This window comes from Gambusia affinis, linkage group LG07 (assembly GCF_019740435.1).
Source record: "Gambusia affinis linkage group LG07, SWU_Gaff_1.0, whole genome shotgun sequence".
Classification (NCBI taxonomy): domain Eukaryota; kingdom Metazoa; phylum Chordata; class Actinopteri; order Cyprinodontiformes; family Poeciliidae; genus Gambusia; species Gambusia affinis.
This window is the reverse complement of record NC_057874.1, coordinates 30,478,639-30,493,636: the sequence shown is the minus strand read 5'-3', so window position 1 is coordinate 30,493,636 and position 14,998 is coordinate 30,478,639. Positions and strand designations below refer to the sequence as shown.

The 14,998-nt window shown below is 42.7% G+C and overlaps 2 protein-coding genes across 10 annotated transcripts in view; one reads left to right on the top strand and one right to left on the bottom strand.

Annotated features, from left to right (window-relative positions):
• Nucleotides 1-365: 365 nt before the first annotated feature.
• LOC122834048 (gastrula zinc finger protein XlCGF57.1-like) lies at nucleotides 366-7,229 on the top strand. 4 transcript variants are annotated; one of them, XR_006371122.1, is made up of 2 exons: nucleotides 366-597; nucleotides 7,098-7,229. XR_006371122.1 is itself a non-coding variant. In XM_044122137.1 (2 exons), exons 1-2 carry the CDS (start codon nucleotides 555-557, stop codon nucleotides 4,510-4,512), a joined length of 1,764 nt encoding a protein of 587 aa, XP_043978072.1. In that variant the 5' UTR covers nucleotides 366-554; the 3' UTR covers nucleotides 4,513-5,206. The 4 variants fall into 4 exon arrangements, 2 of the variants coding, with proteins under 2 accessions (XP_043978072.1, XP_043978071.1); XR_006371123.1 differs by having other exon boundaries at nucleotides 7,101-7,151; XM_044122137.1 differs by lacking the exon at nucleotides 7,098-7,229 and adding an exon at nucleotides 2,774-5,206 and having other exon boundaries at nucleotides 366-579.
• pcbp4 (poly(rC) binding protein 4) overlaps nucleotides 7,112-14,998 on the bottom strand; it is a 90,037-nt gene continuing 82,150 nt past the window's right edge. For all 6 annotated transcript variants that reach the window (XM_044122140.1, XM_044122143.1, XM_044122138.1 and 3 more), the window contains 2 exons: nucleotides 13,978-14,147; nucleotides 7,112-11,066 (listed from right to left, as the gene is read on the bottom strand). In XM_044122140.1, coding sequence (XP_043978075.1) covers nucleotides 10,631-11,066; nucleotides 13,978-14,147 — 606 coding nt within the window. In that variant the 3' untranslated portion in view covers nucleotides 7,112-10,630. The remainder of the gene's footprint in view (nucleotides 11,067-13,977; nucleotides 14,148-14,998) is intronic.

The following is a 14,998-nucleotide window of genomic DNA, read 5'->3' as shown; positions in this document are numbered from 1 at the left end:
TAATAAAGTATGGCAGGGGTGTAGCTGAATATAATAATTAGATTAATGCTAGTCTTCTGTCAGTGTTTGTATTCTTTCCATAAAAAACAAAAAAGAAATGCTCATAGTGAAAATACAGAATCAACATTCCAATTATAGTTATTACATTCTTTCCAAAATATCCTTGTAATATAGGAATTACAGAATAAATGACTGTTACTAACCAATACATGGATAACTGTATTAAGATACTTGTTCTTAACTGAGTTTTGCTCAGAGAAGCAGGTTTGTGGACTGAAATATTTCCAGTCATGCTCACCGCGGTCCAGTAGGTGGCGGTGGCGCTCCGTACGGTTTAAACCAACAGAAGAAGAAAATGTCCACTAGACAGACTCCATCAACACAACAGCGGCTGCGGAAGCGCCGCGGTTTGTGTTTTGGGGGTTTTTTGTTTTCGAACCGGAGGCGGGAGAGAAAACAACACAGGAAGATGGAAACTTTGTGACTTCCGGGCAGAAAAGAAACGAACTGAAGCCCAACTGGAACAGATACATCGATTGAAACAGGAACTCGAAATGGAGGCTGTTTCCAACCCCGAAGGTCGGCTGCAAAGACCCGGTTTGTATATTTAAAGTCTCATCTCAAATGTATAAAGATTTGGTTACAGTTAATTTAAGGTATATGGAGGATTTATTTGGTTCATTAAGAACATAAACTGAACCAGTGTTTCTGTTTGTAGCTTAGCCAGCTAGCATGCCGTGATCTTTAGGTGACGGAACGATAGATTAACTGGTTGAAACCACATATTTTTCTAAAGTATAGGTGTCTGCGCCCATTCCCGTTAAAATGCAACTTTGTTATAATCTTGATTAACGAATACATTTCCGTTGTCAAATTAAAATTATGTTTCAAATCAATCCTGTCTGCAGAGCAGCATTCAGTGCAGATCACAGCAATTTGTACCGTGTTGTGTGTGTTCTCTACTGGGAAATAAACATATTAGGAAAACGCATTTCAGGTATTCAGAGCCAGTAACTGCTAGGTCTGAAACGGATTTTAAACTGTCTCTGCTTTCTCTAAGATCTGCTGTGCTGATTCAACTGTACTGCGATCTGTAATAAAAGTGGTCTCAGGGAAAACATCTAAAACATGCAGGCAGGGGGTCTGAGGACTGGAATCGGGAAACACTGATTTAGACAATGGACCTTACCAAGCTCCGCCCACAACCGACCCACGTGACCGCAAGTCTCACAAGCAAAGCCTCGTAGCGCATTGTTTCTATGTAAAAATGACTCCATTAGTGCATAATTTCTACCGGATTTTCACAATATATCAGCTACTACAATGGACAGAGGAAATAACAAGTTCATGTCATCATCTGGGAGGAGGTTACTGGTTTCTCAGTCACAAGCTGGTTGCAAACCTGAGGCCAGCAGGTGTCAGTCGGTCAGTTATGGTAGATCTGAAATTGGGTTTGATGACCTCAATATGAGAAGCTACAGACTGATAGGAGGAACCAAAGAGCTCTGTTACGGTAAAGAAGCCATTTGTTTGTTAAAATTTTATGAAATCTATTTTTTCTATTTGATGTTTGTTATGAATGACGTATAATCATAAACAAACAGGGTAATTAGTCCAACGTTTAGAAACTACAGCGGCTGTAATGAGCCACAGCAAATGTAAACAAAGGTAAAATAACCCGAACAGGTGATAAACCCAAAACCATTCGTACCTTTTTAGTCTGTCTCTCTTTGTAGTTTAAGCACACTTGTTACCGTATCAACCGCCTGCGCCCCGCAAGACGAGCAAAGATTACGTTAAAAACAAAACATCCAGTCCGTTACGATATCAAGTTTCCAGGCTTGATATTTATTTCTGGATTATTAATCAGCGCTTCCCTGAACACAGCGATGGTTGATTGACTAGCTGTACTTGGTGCTAGAGTGGCTAACACGAGTAACAGTTTAGTCCAAAGCCTTTTCTGCTAAAATAAAATCTTTAGTGTGTGTCAGATACACATTGCATATTGATCTGTTTAGCTAACGTTAGACTGTGTAGCAGACAGGCTTCAAGGTGTAGAAGTTGTATCAGAACTGCTATTATGCTGTACTTAGCTAACGAAAAGCTCGTGTTTGTGAGACTGCCACCCACGTGACCACGTAGAAAGAGCATCAGCCAATGAAAAGCGGCCCCTCTGGTAAGGTCCATGGAGTTGTTGGATGGTTAATAAGGTGCAAAAGGTTTACCTGCTGGCCAGAATTATATGATTGCAACAAATCTTTGTTTTTAGGCTTATTTACCAATAATAATACCATTGGAAGATTTTCTAACATCATGCAACAATTATAGATGCAGCTGTTAGATAATTCAGTATCCATATACTTCATTAAATATTATGACTTAATTTAGTAATTGCTGCAACAGTTAGGAAGCTGTGCTGCAGATGTTCCTTCAACAGCAGTGCCTCTTCTGTTTACAGTCTTGCTTCACTAAATGCCTGTTTCACATTTGATCCCGTCGGCCCCAAGCTGATTCCAACTGAACTGGAAGACTGTAATTCTTTTTTTCAATTATTGCTTTCTCCAGGGGTCAGCCATCTTTACAAACCCAAGAGCCATTTTAACCCTGTTCCTTCAAAAATAGATTTCTCTCAACAATAAAACTAATGTGACTCTTAAGAAAAACACCATTAACTTCCCCATATTTCAGAAAAACATTTTATGATCATAGAGCCATCGTTTTATTTCTGCATTTTTCTCTATACCACATTATGATCTTCCACTGTTACCTGCAGACTTTCAGCAGATGCTGCTGGTTAAGGAAGAGCTTCCTGAAGGTCCTGGTGTGGACTTGCTGGATCCAGAGTCGCTCCAGATAAAGGAGGAGCAGGAGGAGCCCTGGCCCAGTATGAAGGAGGAGACTGACGCCAGCTGGTTTCCAGTAACCACAGTCATCAGGAAGACTGAGGAAGACGAGGAAGAGAAACCTGTTTCCCCACAGCAAACGGGGAGCACAGATCTTCCTGTCAGATATTCGGTTGACCTGGGGAAGTTAGAAACTGAGGAAGAGAACTGGAGGAAACTGGATTGTAATGCAGATAGAAGCTCTTCAGATACGGATGTCAGTGAGGATAATGAGGGAAATTTGAACGGTCCTGATTCTCAGCTGGAAAACTTTTCTTTAAGGTGTTTGGTTAACAAAAAATATACAATGAAGAAGAATTTGAAATCAACAAGGGAATCCCAAATAGATCTGAAATGTTTTAGCTGTAATGAATGTGGCAAGAGCTTTCTGAGGGAAAATCTTCTAAAAATACACATGAGAATCCATACAGGGGAGAAACCATTTAGTTGTGAACTTTGTGGACAAAAATTTATACAAAAATCCAACTTGAACAGACACATGAGATTCCACACAGGGGAGAAACCGTTTGGGTGTCATCTCTGTGGACAGACCTTTAGTTGGAAGTCTAGTTTAGACTGTCACATGAGAATCCACACAGGAGAGAAACCATTCGGCTGTGACTTTTGTGGACAAAGATTTGGTGAGAAATCGGTTCTAAACACTCACATGAGGATCCACACTGGGGACAAACCATTTAGCTGTGATGTTTGTGAACAAAGATTTAACCAAAGATCACATCTAAAAAGGCACATGAGAGTCCACACTGGAGAGAAACCATTTTGCTGTGGGGTTTGTGGACAACGATTTGGTGATAAATCAGTGCTAAACATTCACATGGGAAATCATACAGGAGACAAACCATTTGGTTGTCATGTTTGTGGACAGCGATTTAGTCGGAAGTGTATTTTAGACAGACACATGAGAATCCACACAGGAGAGAAACCTTTTAACTGTGATCTTTGTGGGAAAAGATTTAGCCACAAGTCAGCTGTGAACATCCACAGGAGAATCCATACAGGTGAAAACTCATTTTGTTGTCAAACATGTGGAAAAAAATTTGGTCGCAAGTCAGTTTTAGAGAGTCACATGAGAATCCACACTGGAGAAAAACCTTTCAGATGTGATGTTTGTGGACAAAGATGCAACGAAAGAGCACATTTAAAAAAGCACATGAGAATCCACACAGGAGAAAAACCATTTGGTTGTGACGTCTGTGGAAAAAGCTTTAGAGATAAATGGCATTTCAAGAGTCACATGAGGGTCCACACGGGAGAGAAACCATTTAGTTGTGATATTTGTGGAAAAAGATTTAGTGATAAATCAGATTCCAATAATCACAAGAAAATCCACACAGGAGAAAAACCATTTGCTTGTGAGCTTTGTGGACAAGGATTTAGACGAAAACCCTGTTTGAACATTCACATGAGAATCCACACAGGAGATAAACCTTTTGCTTGTGATTTTTGTGGGAAAACATTTCGACAAAAATCTTATTTAAAGATCCACATGAGAATTCACACAGGAGACAAACCATTTAGTTGTGATGTTTGTGGGAAAAAATTTAACAGCAAGTCAAATTTAAAAAGTCACATGAAGATTCACACAAGAGCAGAAACTGTTCACATGTGACCATTAAGACATCTTACTGTGGAACACTTGAAAGACTGCACAGTTGTTTGTAAAACTCATTTTTTTTAGAAACAGTTAAAAAATGTGTTTGTGTTGTGCCAATGTCTGTTTGCATTTTCATACTTTTCACTGGATGCTGAGCCGACAGGAAACCTGGTATTGCAGCTGCAGGTTTGACAGCCTGTGAGCTCCAAGGGGCTTTGCAGCTGCTGCACACATACTGGGGTTTTTAAAACTTTGTACCTGAGTTTTTACATCTGACCATATTTATGAATATTTCCAAGATTTCATGAAAACGTGCAAGTTAACATTCTGGACATTGTGGTCCATTCTAACTGCAAAAAGACTTTTGTTTTTGTGATTTAGATGTTTGTCATCTGATATTTGCAAGGTCTGGTGTCAGTTTAGGCTTTTAAGGAACAGTTACATCATGAGACAAAGTAGCACTTTTGGGATTGTTGGTTTTGATTTATTTTAAATATTCTAAAAGAATTATTGATACTCATTGCCTTGTCAGCACAATATGGAGAGTGGAGTGTGTTGGTTTATGGATATTTTGGGAAAGGAGAATTAATCTATGGTCAAATTTAACATTTCAACTGAATTGTTGCATTAAATCAATCAATCAAATGTTATTAGTATAGCACATTTCAGCATCAAGGCATTTCAAAGAGCTTTACATCAAATCAAACAGAAACACAATGCAACATAGAATCAACAATCAAAACATGACAATAAGTCGGATTCCATCAATAAATTAGTAATTAATTAATTTTCAAATACAATCCTAAACAAGTGGGTTTTAGTTGAGATTTAAAGGAAGTCAGCGTTTCGGCTGTTTTACAGTTTTCTGGAAGTTTGTTCCAGATTTGTGGTGCATAGATGCTGAATGCTGCTTCTCCTTGTTTGGTTCTGGTTCTGGGGATGCAGAGCAGAACCAGAACCAGAACCTGAGAGTTCTGGAAGGTTGATACAACAGCAGCAGATCTTTAATGTATTGTGGTGCTAAACCATTCAGTGATTTATAAACTAGCAACAGTATTTTAAAGTCTATTCTTTGAGCTACAGGGAGCCAGTGGAGGGACTTTAAAACTGGTGTTATGTGCTCTATCTTCCTGGTTTTAGTCAGAACTCCAGCAGCAGCATTCTGGATCAGCTGCAGCTGTTTGATTGATTTGTTGGACAGACCTGGGAGGGATGGAAACTGCAAGAAAAATGCATAAATAAAATGATGGCTCTAGCCAATCTAGCACTACCTGTGTTATTATATTAACACAATTAAAACTTTAAGGCAAGGGTAACCAATTTTTGTTCCAGTTCCTGGGAAAATTTTAATCCTGCCAGGATTCAGTTTTTGTTTTCATGAAGAATAAAATTAGAGCCTGATCAAAAGTTTTAGTTTGGACCCGATCAGAGGTTCTGGTGCTGCTAAAATGTTCTGACAGTAAGGCAGAGCTCAGATTGTTCAAACGGGTGATAAATGGAGTTTTGTGTGTAATTTGTGAAGATTTGAGTTGATGCAGAGTAGAGAAACCTGAGAACTTAGCATGTTTAACCACAAGAGGGCAGCAGAGCTCTGAGTGATGATCAGCAGAAGTTCAGCAGATTTTACTAAAACCCCCAAATTATTCAACTTCTTCCTGAAGGTAAATTAAATACCCAGCTCTGTTGACTTGGTCTGAACTGAAGCCGTTCATTTCTGGCTGATTATAAGACTATCAACTTTAGCGGAGGAGAGAAGAAGAACTCGATAAGTGTTGTGCAGCAGATGGTCGCCGGTTCTTGCTGTAAATTTTGTCTCAAACTCAAAACTCGAGGGCCAAATGTGGCCCACCATAAATATTAAGAAAAACTGAAACTTTAGACAACAGTTCTGTGCTTAAACATGTCAGTTTATTTGTATAATGCTAAATTACATCAGTATGAAAAGATGCTGAAGACTTTTTATTCTTTTATCGCTGTTTTGAGTTGGTTGGTTGGAACTGAACAAAAATAAAAGAATCTAAAAACTAAAATGTCCAACTGGGGGTTCCGTTCATTTTTCTGTTCTTCAACCCTGTGAATTAATTAGTTATATTTCATACTGTAATAAATGCCAACAAAATGCTCTTTTTATAAAAATCAAAGTGTTCTAATTTCTCGTTTCTCTTATCTGTGAAAACAATCTAAAATATTCATATCCATATGTTAATTAAAACTGCAGCATGTAGCTTTTATAAAATATGTTCTGTTTCCATGTCATTAGTTTATTATGAGACAGATAATCTGTGGAAACGTCCATCTCCTCTTTGACCAATGGAGCCAGGAGGAGGGGCTTAGTGCTGTCAATCACTCATATAGTCGCTGCTAAATGTGGTAATGGCAGGAGCTGCTGCCTCTCCAGCTACGTTCCGAACACCTGGTCTGGTCACCTGGTCAGGTCAGGTGGTCTGGTCACCTGGTCAGGTCAGGTGGTCTGGCACCTGGTCAGGTCAGGTGGTCTGGTCACCTGGTCAGTCTGTCGCAGAGTTTCAACAAATATGTAAAAAAATAAAAAAAAGATTAAAAGTCACATAATTTCATCTTCATTTTCTCTTCTCCTTCAGCAGAAACTCTGGGTCCGTCTCTGGTCGCGTTGCCATGTCAACAGGGTTCCCCTTTTGGTTTGGGTTTCTGGTCCAAGCCGGTCAGAACTGGACGCTTTGAACAGAACAAACAGAGACGAGGGGAACCGGTTCTTTCAGTGCTCGTTTATTGAAACATGGCATGGATGGAAGAAAGCAGAACCACCGACACGTCCGGTCCAGTCCGGGTCAGACCGGATCGGTTCCGGTCCGGTCCAGACCGGGTCGGACAGCGTCCACCTGAACTGGACCTCAGAACTGTTTTTGCATAGACATCAATTCAAGTCAGACTCATGCAGACGGAGGAGGAACGACAGAAACGATGGAGAGGAAGAAGAAAGAAGAGATGTGACTTTATAAAAATAAGTGAGCTTGTTAATCATCATCATCATCATCATCATCATCAGTAGTTATTAATACAAACAGAAACACGTCCAGTTCAACCTGAAGCTGCTCAGTATTGCTTTGATCCCCAGACGCTGCAGCCTGGTGTGTGTGTGTGTGTGTGTGTGTGTGTGTGTGTGTGTGTGTGTAGGCGTGTGTGTGTGTGTGTGTGTGTGTGTGTAGGCGTGTGTGTGTGTGTGTGTGTGTGTGTGTGTGTTAGTGAGGCCAAGCAGACATGCAGCAGCATCCAGAAATGTTCCTCAGTTCATCTGGAAAAACGAATAAATTAAAGAAAAAAATCAAAAAGAGAAAATCTGCTACAGAACTAGAATAAGTAGAATAATATCAAAGTGTTTTGGATCATTAAATATTATCTAATGGAAAGTTTTGTTAAAGCTGTTTCTTCTGGTTTATTTGTGTCTTTTTAACAAAAGCTTGTTGGCATGGATGTTTCTCTGTACTGACGTTTTTCTGGCAGCTGTTTGTGGAAGAATCTGTTTTATGAAGAAGTTTAGAAAGTAAAAGTCTAAACTGAAGCTTCAGGATGAAACTCATTTTGAGTCTCCATTTAATCTGAATTCTGATAATTTGCCAAACTATTGAAAAGCTGCTTTTTATATTTGATCAAAGTTTTGATCATTTTGGCTTTCCGTATTTTCAGAACCTGCTCTGTCCTGCTGCCTCAGCAGGAAGTTTTATTTTCAGTCTTCTGGTTAAAATCATGAATCACTTTTTTATTTGCTTCTGTGAAGATAAACTCCATAAATCTCGTTATTCCATTTATTGTGTGTTTTATTTATCCATAATAATCCTCCTAACTGCTAGTGAATCTATTTGCTGTTTGGTATTTTGGGTCGCTGTGTTGCCGTAGTTCTACTTGTTCTAGTTCTGTCCAGAGGTTTCAGAACGTCTTCGGGTTCGGTTCTGATATCCAGTTGGATTAAAGGAGTGGAAACACAAACTTAGACAATTATCAATGTTACAGTGAAAAAGTTAATTATTTCACACACTTAAAAAACATAATACAGTTTTACAGTCATATTGGAAACATAATTTCATATAAACCCACAGCTGTAATACTTAATAAGTTAAAAAAATAATTTAAATCAACTTGAATTAATCAAAAGAAAAAGGACTTAAAAAAATCTTTACAAGAAAACCCAACGAGACACAAAGCAGGAAGTACATTTACGTCGTATACAAAGTCAGCTCAGTGTTAGTGATCAGTGACATAAACTGTGAGGGAATATTTCATAACGGTTAATAATAAATATAGGAGTATACAGCGTGTCAAAGAGCAGGACAGACAGAAGGAGAGCTGGAAAGTCTTTATGGCTTTTACAGGCTGCAGGCGCCGCCTCCGGACTCTGAGCTGCTGAAACCAACCAGGAGGAGAAACCAGAGAGAAGCTCTGCTTTGTGGGATTGTTGGAAAATGAAACATGCAGATTCTGACATGGATGCTGAATATGTGACGGCTGTCAGTAGAAAACAGGAAATAAAGGAGCAGGTAGTTGGAGTCCCAGATCAGCCACCATTTTGCATCCACAGCTGCTGATTAAAAAGATGATAATTTATATTGACTTTATGTAGCCCCCTTAAACGACTTCCTCCAGTTTCAGATTTCAATATGGCTGCCAAACGAGAGTGGGCGGAGCCGGACGATAAAAACATGGACAGGATTTGCCTTCCGTACAAAACCTGAACTCAAATCGGTTGATTTGCTCAGAAGCCGCCGCCTGAAGCCAGAACATGAAGCTTCTCAACCTCCAACTCCAACATGGCTGCTGGCTTCCTAAACATAATTCATCTCATTTCTGATTGGACCAACTAAACATTTTGCTGGTTAAATGAAGCGTCTGTAAGTGGAAAAGTCCAAACGGGCAGAAAGCGCTGCAGATTCACTTCAAGCACCAACAAACTGTTTTAAGGCAGAAACTTTCTTTGCTACGTTTATTCCTGCAGTTTGGAGGAAGTTTGTACTCTTCTGCCACCTGGTGGTGACAATAAGCTACTGTGATTAACCCTTTATGCTTTTGGTGAAGTTTGAATCTTGTGACGATCAGTTTTATGATTATGAAGGAGTTTAAGGCTCTGCACAGTCGAGCCGAACTGACGAAATCGATTCTCAACGTCGCAGTAACAAAAACCCCTGGAAAAGTCTCCGCTCTGTTGAACTTCAGCCAGCAGGACGGACAGTTTGAGGAGCCGTTAGTCCAGAGCCCTGAACTCCTGCTGCTCGGTTCTGGTCCGATGTGGCGGGAAAACGTCCCTCTGATGGTTTCTGTTCATTTTCTCCCGGATAACAAGGAAAATAAAACGAGGTTTTGCTTCTTGTTAATCATTATTTCCTCCTCTGAACTTGAGAACTCTGTTTACGGCTGTGATCTGCCGCAGCGGGAGGTTTCACAGGAGCTCGGCTCGGTGGGTCTGTGGACGGTAAAGGGTGACCGTGAAACGCCCAGAAACGGTTGGACTTCGGAGCGACCGTGCCGGGCCGGTTACCCAGACACTCGGACCTCTGAAGAAACGCGACCGTCTCTGATTGACATGGATGAAGCAACAGCATCAACACACTGAATAATGGTCAGCGCCTCGTTTCACACTGGACTTTGCTAAAGGTGGACAGCAGAACCTTGACCCGGTTCTTCCTCATAATGGTCGGGCGTTGAACGGTTTCTTCCCAGTGACGGTGTGCATCAGGGTGGTGTTGTGTATTTACAGGATGAACCCCGGAGCGGCGGGGGACGGACCGTTGACCCTGAGACGTAACCGCTGCAGCTACTTGGTGATTGTCAGATTTAAAGGATCCTTCTTGTCGTCAGTGAAGATGATCAGCAGGTTCAGCTGGTTTAGCTCTGAAACTGACGACCGTTTTAAATCTGCTACGCTCCGGCGGAACCGGACTCAACGCCACCAAACGGTTTCGCTTCATCTTCACTGATCGCTGTTGGCTTCACAGAATCGGTTTTATTTTGGATAAATCATGCATGTTCCAATAATCCCACAGTGATCTTTGCTAGCAGTCAGGAGGGGAAGAGAGAAAGATGGAAACAGGAAGTGAAAGTTCAGAGGCCCTCGCAGTTTGAAGAGCAGCTCAGGAGCCACCGCAGAGACGGCCGTCCTCCTTCATCAGTACGGAGAAAACTTCTGTCTCTCCGGCTTCTTCATCCCGTTGGCGGACGATGAGATCTTGGCAGTGTAGGACGCCAGCGCAGCCGCCGCGTGAGCCGGGACGGGAACCGCCGCCGTGGCCGCCGTCTGCACCGAGCTCGAGAGCACCGGCGCGCCGATGGCGGCCGCCGCCGCCGCCGCCGCAGCTGCGGAGGCAGGAGGGGTGGACAGTGCCAGGTAGGGGATGGATTTCACTCCCAGGAGGCTGGAGAGGGGAAGGGCGTAGGGAGCGCCCAGGATCGGAGCGTGGGGCAGTGCAGCACCCAACGCTGCCAGGGGGGAGGGGGAGGAGGACGAGGCGGAGGCGGGGGGGGCGGGCTGGGTGAAGCTCATGGTCAGGTCAACGGGAGACGACATGGAGGAGGACTGGGCGGTGGATTTGGCGGTCTCTAAACTGGAGGAAGGAGGTGGAGGAGGGAGGGTGGAGGGAGCACAGGGGTCAGGAGGAGGGGGTCGGATGGAGAAGGGTTAGAGGCTCAAACTAAAGACATGTTAACAAAACAAGAGTAAAAACTGAATGTCAACCAAAACGGAACCAAACAGGATTTTTTTGGAGAGAAAAATGAAAAACTGACAGAACATAAAATCAGGAGACAGGTGTGTTTGCAACAGATTATTGTAGGGGGTTCGCTGTACGGATGGGGGGTGTGCTGTATAAGTTGGGGTGATGGCTTGGGAGGGGGCTTAGGGAGGAGGAAACAGAACCATCACAGACACGTTAGCATGCTAGCTCCATCATACATGATGCAGAAACGTTTCACTGCGGATCCGAGAAAAGACCCGGGTTCTGCAGAAATTCACCGTTTACCCTGGAAAAGGAGGAAGGACGGATGACAAGAGCTTCACACCATCAATCCATCAATCCACGGTGGAGAACTGGGTGGGTCAGACTGAGCTCTGGGACAAACAGAACCAACCCGATACCGACACTTTTCAGGAAAAATGGCCTAAGAATTGGAGCCAGAGTCCATCTGTCCTCCATCTGACCCACTTACCAATGACCGGGTCTACTCTGGACCGGCCAACAGACCCACAGGACCAACTACCATCCACCCACCAACACATGGTGTCTGTTCGTCTTTGTCCAGAGAAAGCTGGACTACCTGGACAGAACCAACTGATTTTTCTCCCAGTTTTCTCCTTCCAACAATCTTAAGGACGTCCTGATTATCTGGATGGCTGAAAATGACATTAATAAATGTCTGAAAGACTTTCTGACCTACAAATGGGAAGGTTCAATGAGTTTCATCTTGGCTGTTGAAGTTTGGGTGAAGCCAATCGGAAAGAGAGGCAACGAAAACATGGAGGTGAATCCAACATACAGAAAACTGGACAACAATCATGGCGGCCCTGAACGTTCGATGGACTCAAACGTTGCTCCTTCCAGTCGGCCATGTTTGTTTCCTCTGAACTCACAGGGGAGGCTGAGCAGGACCCTAACCCCGTCAGACATCTGAATGTTGGTGCTGCAGGATCTCAGCTTGTGAAAATTTGCTGACGATAGTGAAATATTTCTGTGTGAATCAGACGTCATCAGCCTGATGATGTCAGTATGAGGTCAGAACCGCCGGCGGGAGGAACGCTCTCGTCTCATCTGACTCAATCTGACTGGAATATATAATGAAAAAGTCTCTTAGTTTTGTTCTCTCTGTCCGTCATGCAGCAGTTACTTGCATGATGGAAATAATAACATTATTTTGTGAAGAATCAATCATGAGGTGGAACAAAATTTATTGGATATTTGAAACTTTTTTACCAAATAAAAAACTGCAAAGAGGATCTCTGAATGATCCAGTGTTGTCCTGAATGACTGATGATGATCAATAGAACCACCTGTGTGTAATCAAGTACAAATGCAGCCGATGGTCTCAGGTTGAGCTTAAAGCTCAGAGAGCATCATAAAGACCAAGAAACACCGGGAGACGTTTAAAGCAGGATTTAGAAACAGAAAGATTTCTCCAGCTTTAAACATCTCAAAGAGCCCTGAGCAGGTCATCATGTTGACATGGAAAGAGTGTCAGACCAAATCCACCGGGTTAGTCTAAGTACACACGGGTGGTACAGTGAAACTGCGAATGGCTCATTAAATCAGTTATGGTTCCTTTGATCGCTCTTCCGTTACTTGGATAACTGTGGCAATTCTAGAGCTAATACATGCAAACGAGCGCTGACCCGGCCCTCTCCCCTCGGGGCGGGGCCGCCGGGGATGCGTGCATTTATCAAATCCACCGTCCCTCTAAACTTTCATCTGGAACAAGGAGAAGATCAGAGATTCAGCCAAGAGGCTCATGATCATTCTGGATCTACAGAGATCTACAGCTGAGGCGGGAGAGTCTGACACAGGACAACGACCAGTGGTTCTGTGTCCACAGGACAATGACCAATGGTTCTGTGTCCACAGGACAACGACCAGCGGTTCTGTGTCCACAGGACAACAATCAGTGGTTCTGTGTCCACAGGACAATGACCAATGGTTCTGTGTCCACAGGACAACGACCAGCGGTTCTGTGTCCACAGGACAACAATCAGTGGTTCTCTGCACTAATCTGGACTTTATGGAGGAGCAACAGGAAGAAAGACATTTCTCAAAGATATCCGTAAAGAATCTGGTTTAAAGTTTGACACAGCAGACATGGAGGAAGCAGCTCTGGTCAGATATGTGTCCATAAAAGCAACACAGCTCATCACCCTGAACCATCCCACTGTCAGACATGGCCCTAGAAGGTGGCGCTATAGAGTATCGACACAAGGGCCCAATAATTTACACGCCCCACTTTGCAGTTTTTTATTTGTTAAAAAGTTTCAAATATCCAATAAATTTTGTTCCACCTCACGATTGTTGTTGATTTTTCACAAAATAATAAAAATTTTAGATCTTTGTGTTTGAAGCCAGAAAAGCGGCAAAAGTTGAGAAGTTCAGAAACTTGATTCGGCCCCCAGGCAGAATCAATGATTACTTTGGGGAGGCGCTGAACATGTGGACCGCTTGCAGAACATATTTGTGTCCGGTTACACTCCGAATGTCACAAAGAGCTTTTTCTCTGGAGGAAACCATCAGGCTGGATTTCACTTCTCAGTTCCTGAATGAACAGTTCAGTTCAGTTTATTAACAAAGAACTAAACAACTGACTGACTCCTCCAAACGGTTCTGTTCGGTTTGGTTCCTGCATTTCCCACTTTATCCCTGATGCTTATTGCTCACTTGGCTGCTTGCTGGTTTGAAGTCCTCAAACTGAAGCTGAACTGGTTTTCTGTGAGGACTCCCAGTTGGAGCGTCTGAGTGTTTCTGTCCTGCTGATTCTTACCATGAGGTGATTAAATACTGAGCCAGGTTGATGGCGATCGGCGTGCCGGTGATGGTCACATGGCGGTCGCTGCTGCTGTCGATCTGACTGCCGATCTTGATCTGAGCCCCGGACACCTGCCGGATCTCGTTTATTTTGGTTCCCTGGCGACCGATGATTGATCCAATCAGCTGTGAGGAAGAGTAGAAGAAGAAGAAGAAGAAGATGAAGGTTAGAGGGAAGGTGAAATGTTCACAGAAACATTCTGGGATCGGTGGATTTCAGTCACGGCACTGCTGGTGTTCTGCTCCTCAGTGGAAAGTGAAACAGCAGGTCAAAAAGGTGGGCCCTAATGGTGGGCGGAGCTTAAACCGGAGCTACGGGGCGTCATTAAGCTGCTGGGCTCGGCCCTGGTCACTGGCTCACAAACACACCTAACACACACTTTCACACACGGGAGCTTAAAGCTCTCCGTTCCTCTCAACTGGAGACATTTTCTCATGTTAGCAGGTCGGATGTTTCACTGCAGGAAATGATCCTTTAAAGATGGAGGTTATCCCTTCAGAGGGAAAACGCTGTGGAAGAATGACCTCTGAAACATCCAGACTTATCCACATCGCAGGAAGGCATGCTAGCTTACCGCAGTCCGTAGGCAGATTAGGAGTTTTAACTCAGGCGGATAATTAAAGACAAATCTGATCATTTAAACTCATTTAAAACAGAGCAGAACCTTCTGGTCACTTCAGTTTTCAGAGTCTGAAGATGAGGCTTAGAAATGTTCAGATTAGCTGAAATTATTAATAAAATAACAGATTTCTGTTGCTCTGCAACTGGATCTACAAAATACAAAATGAAGAAATTTGTTTTTGTTATTTTGTTGTTCAGGCAGAAATAATCTGTTTCATTATTTGGAGAATCATAAAATTGACCAATTTTATTAATTTTCACTCAATAAAACGCGACAGAGACGCTGGAATGAATCCGATCATCCAGCTGTTATCCAAGGACGTTATCTAAAATTGAAACGTTTCAGATTGATGTT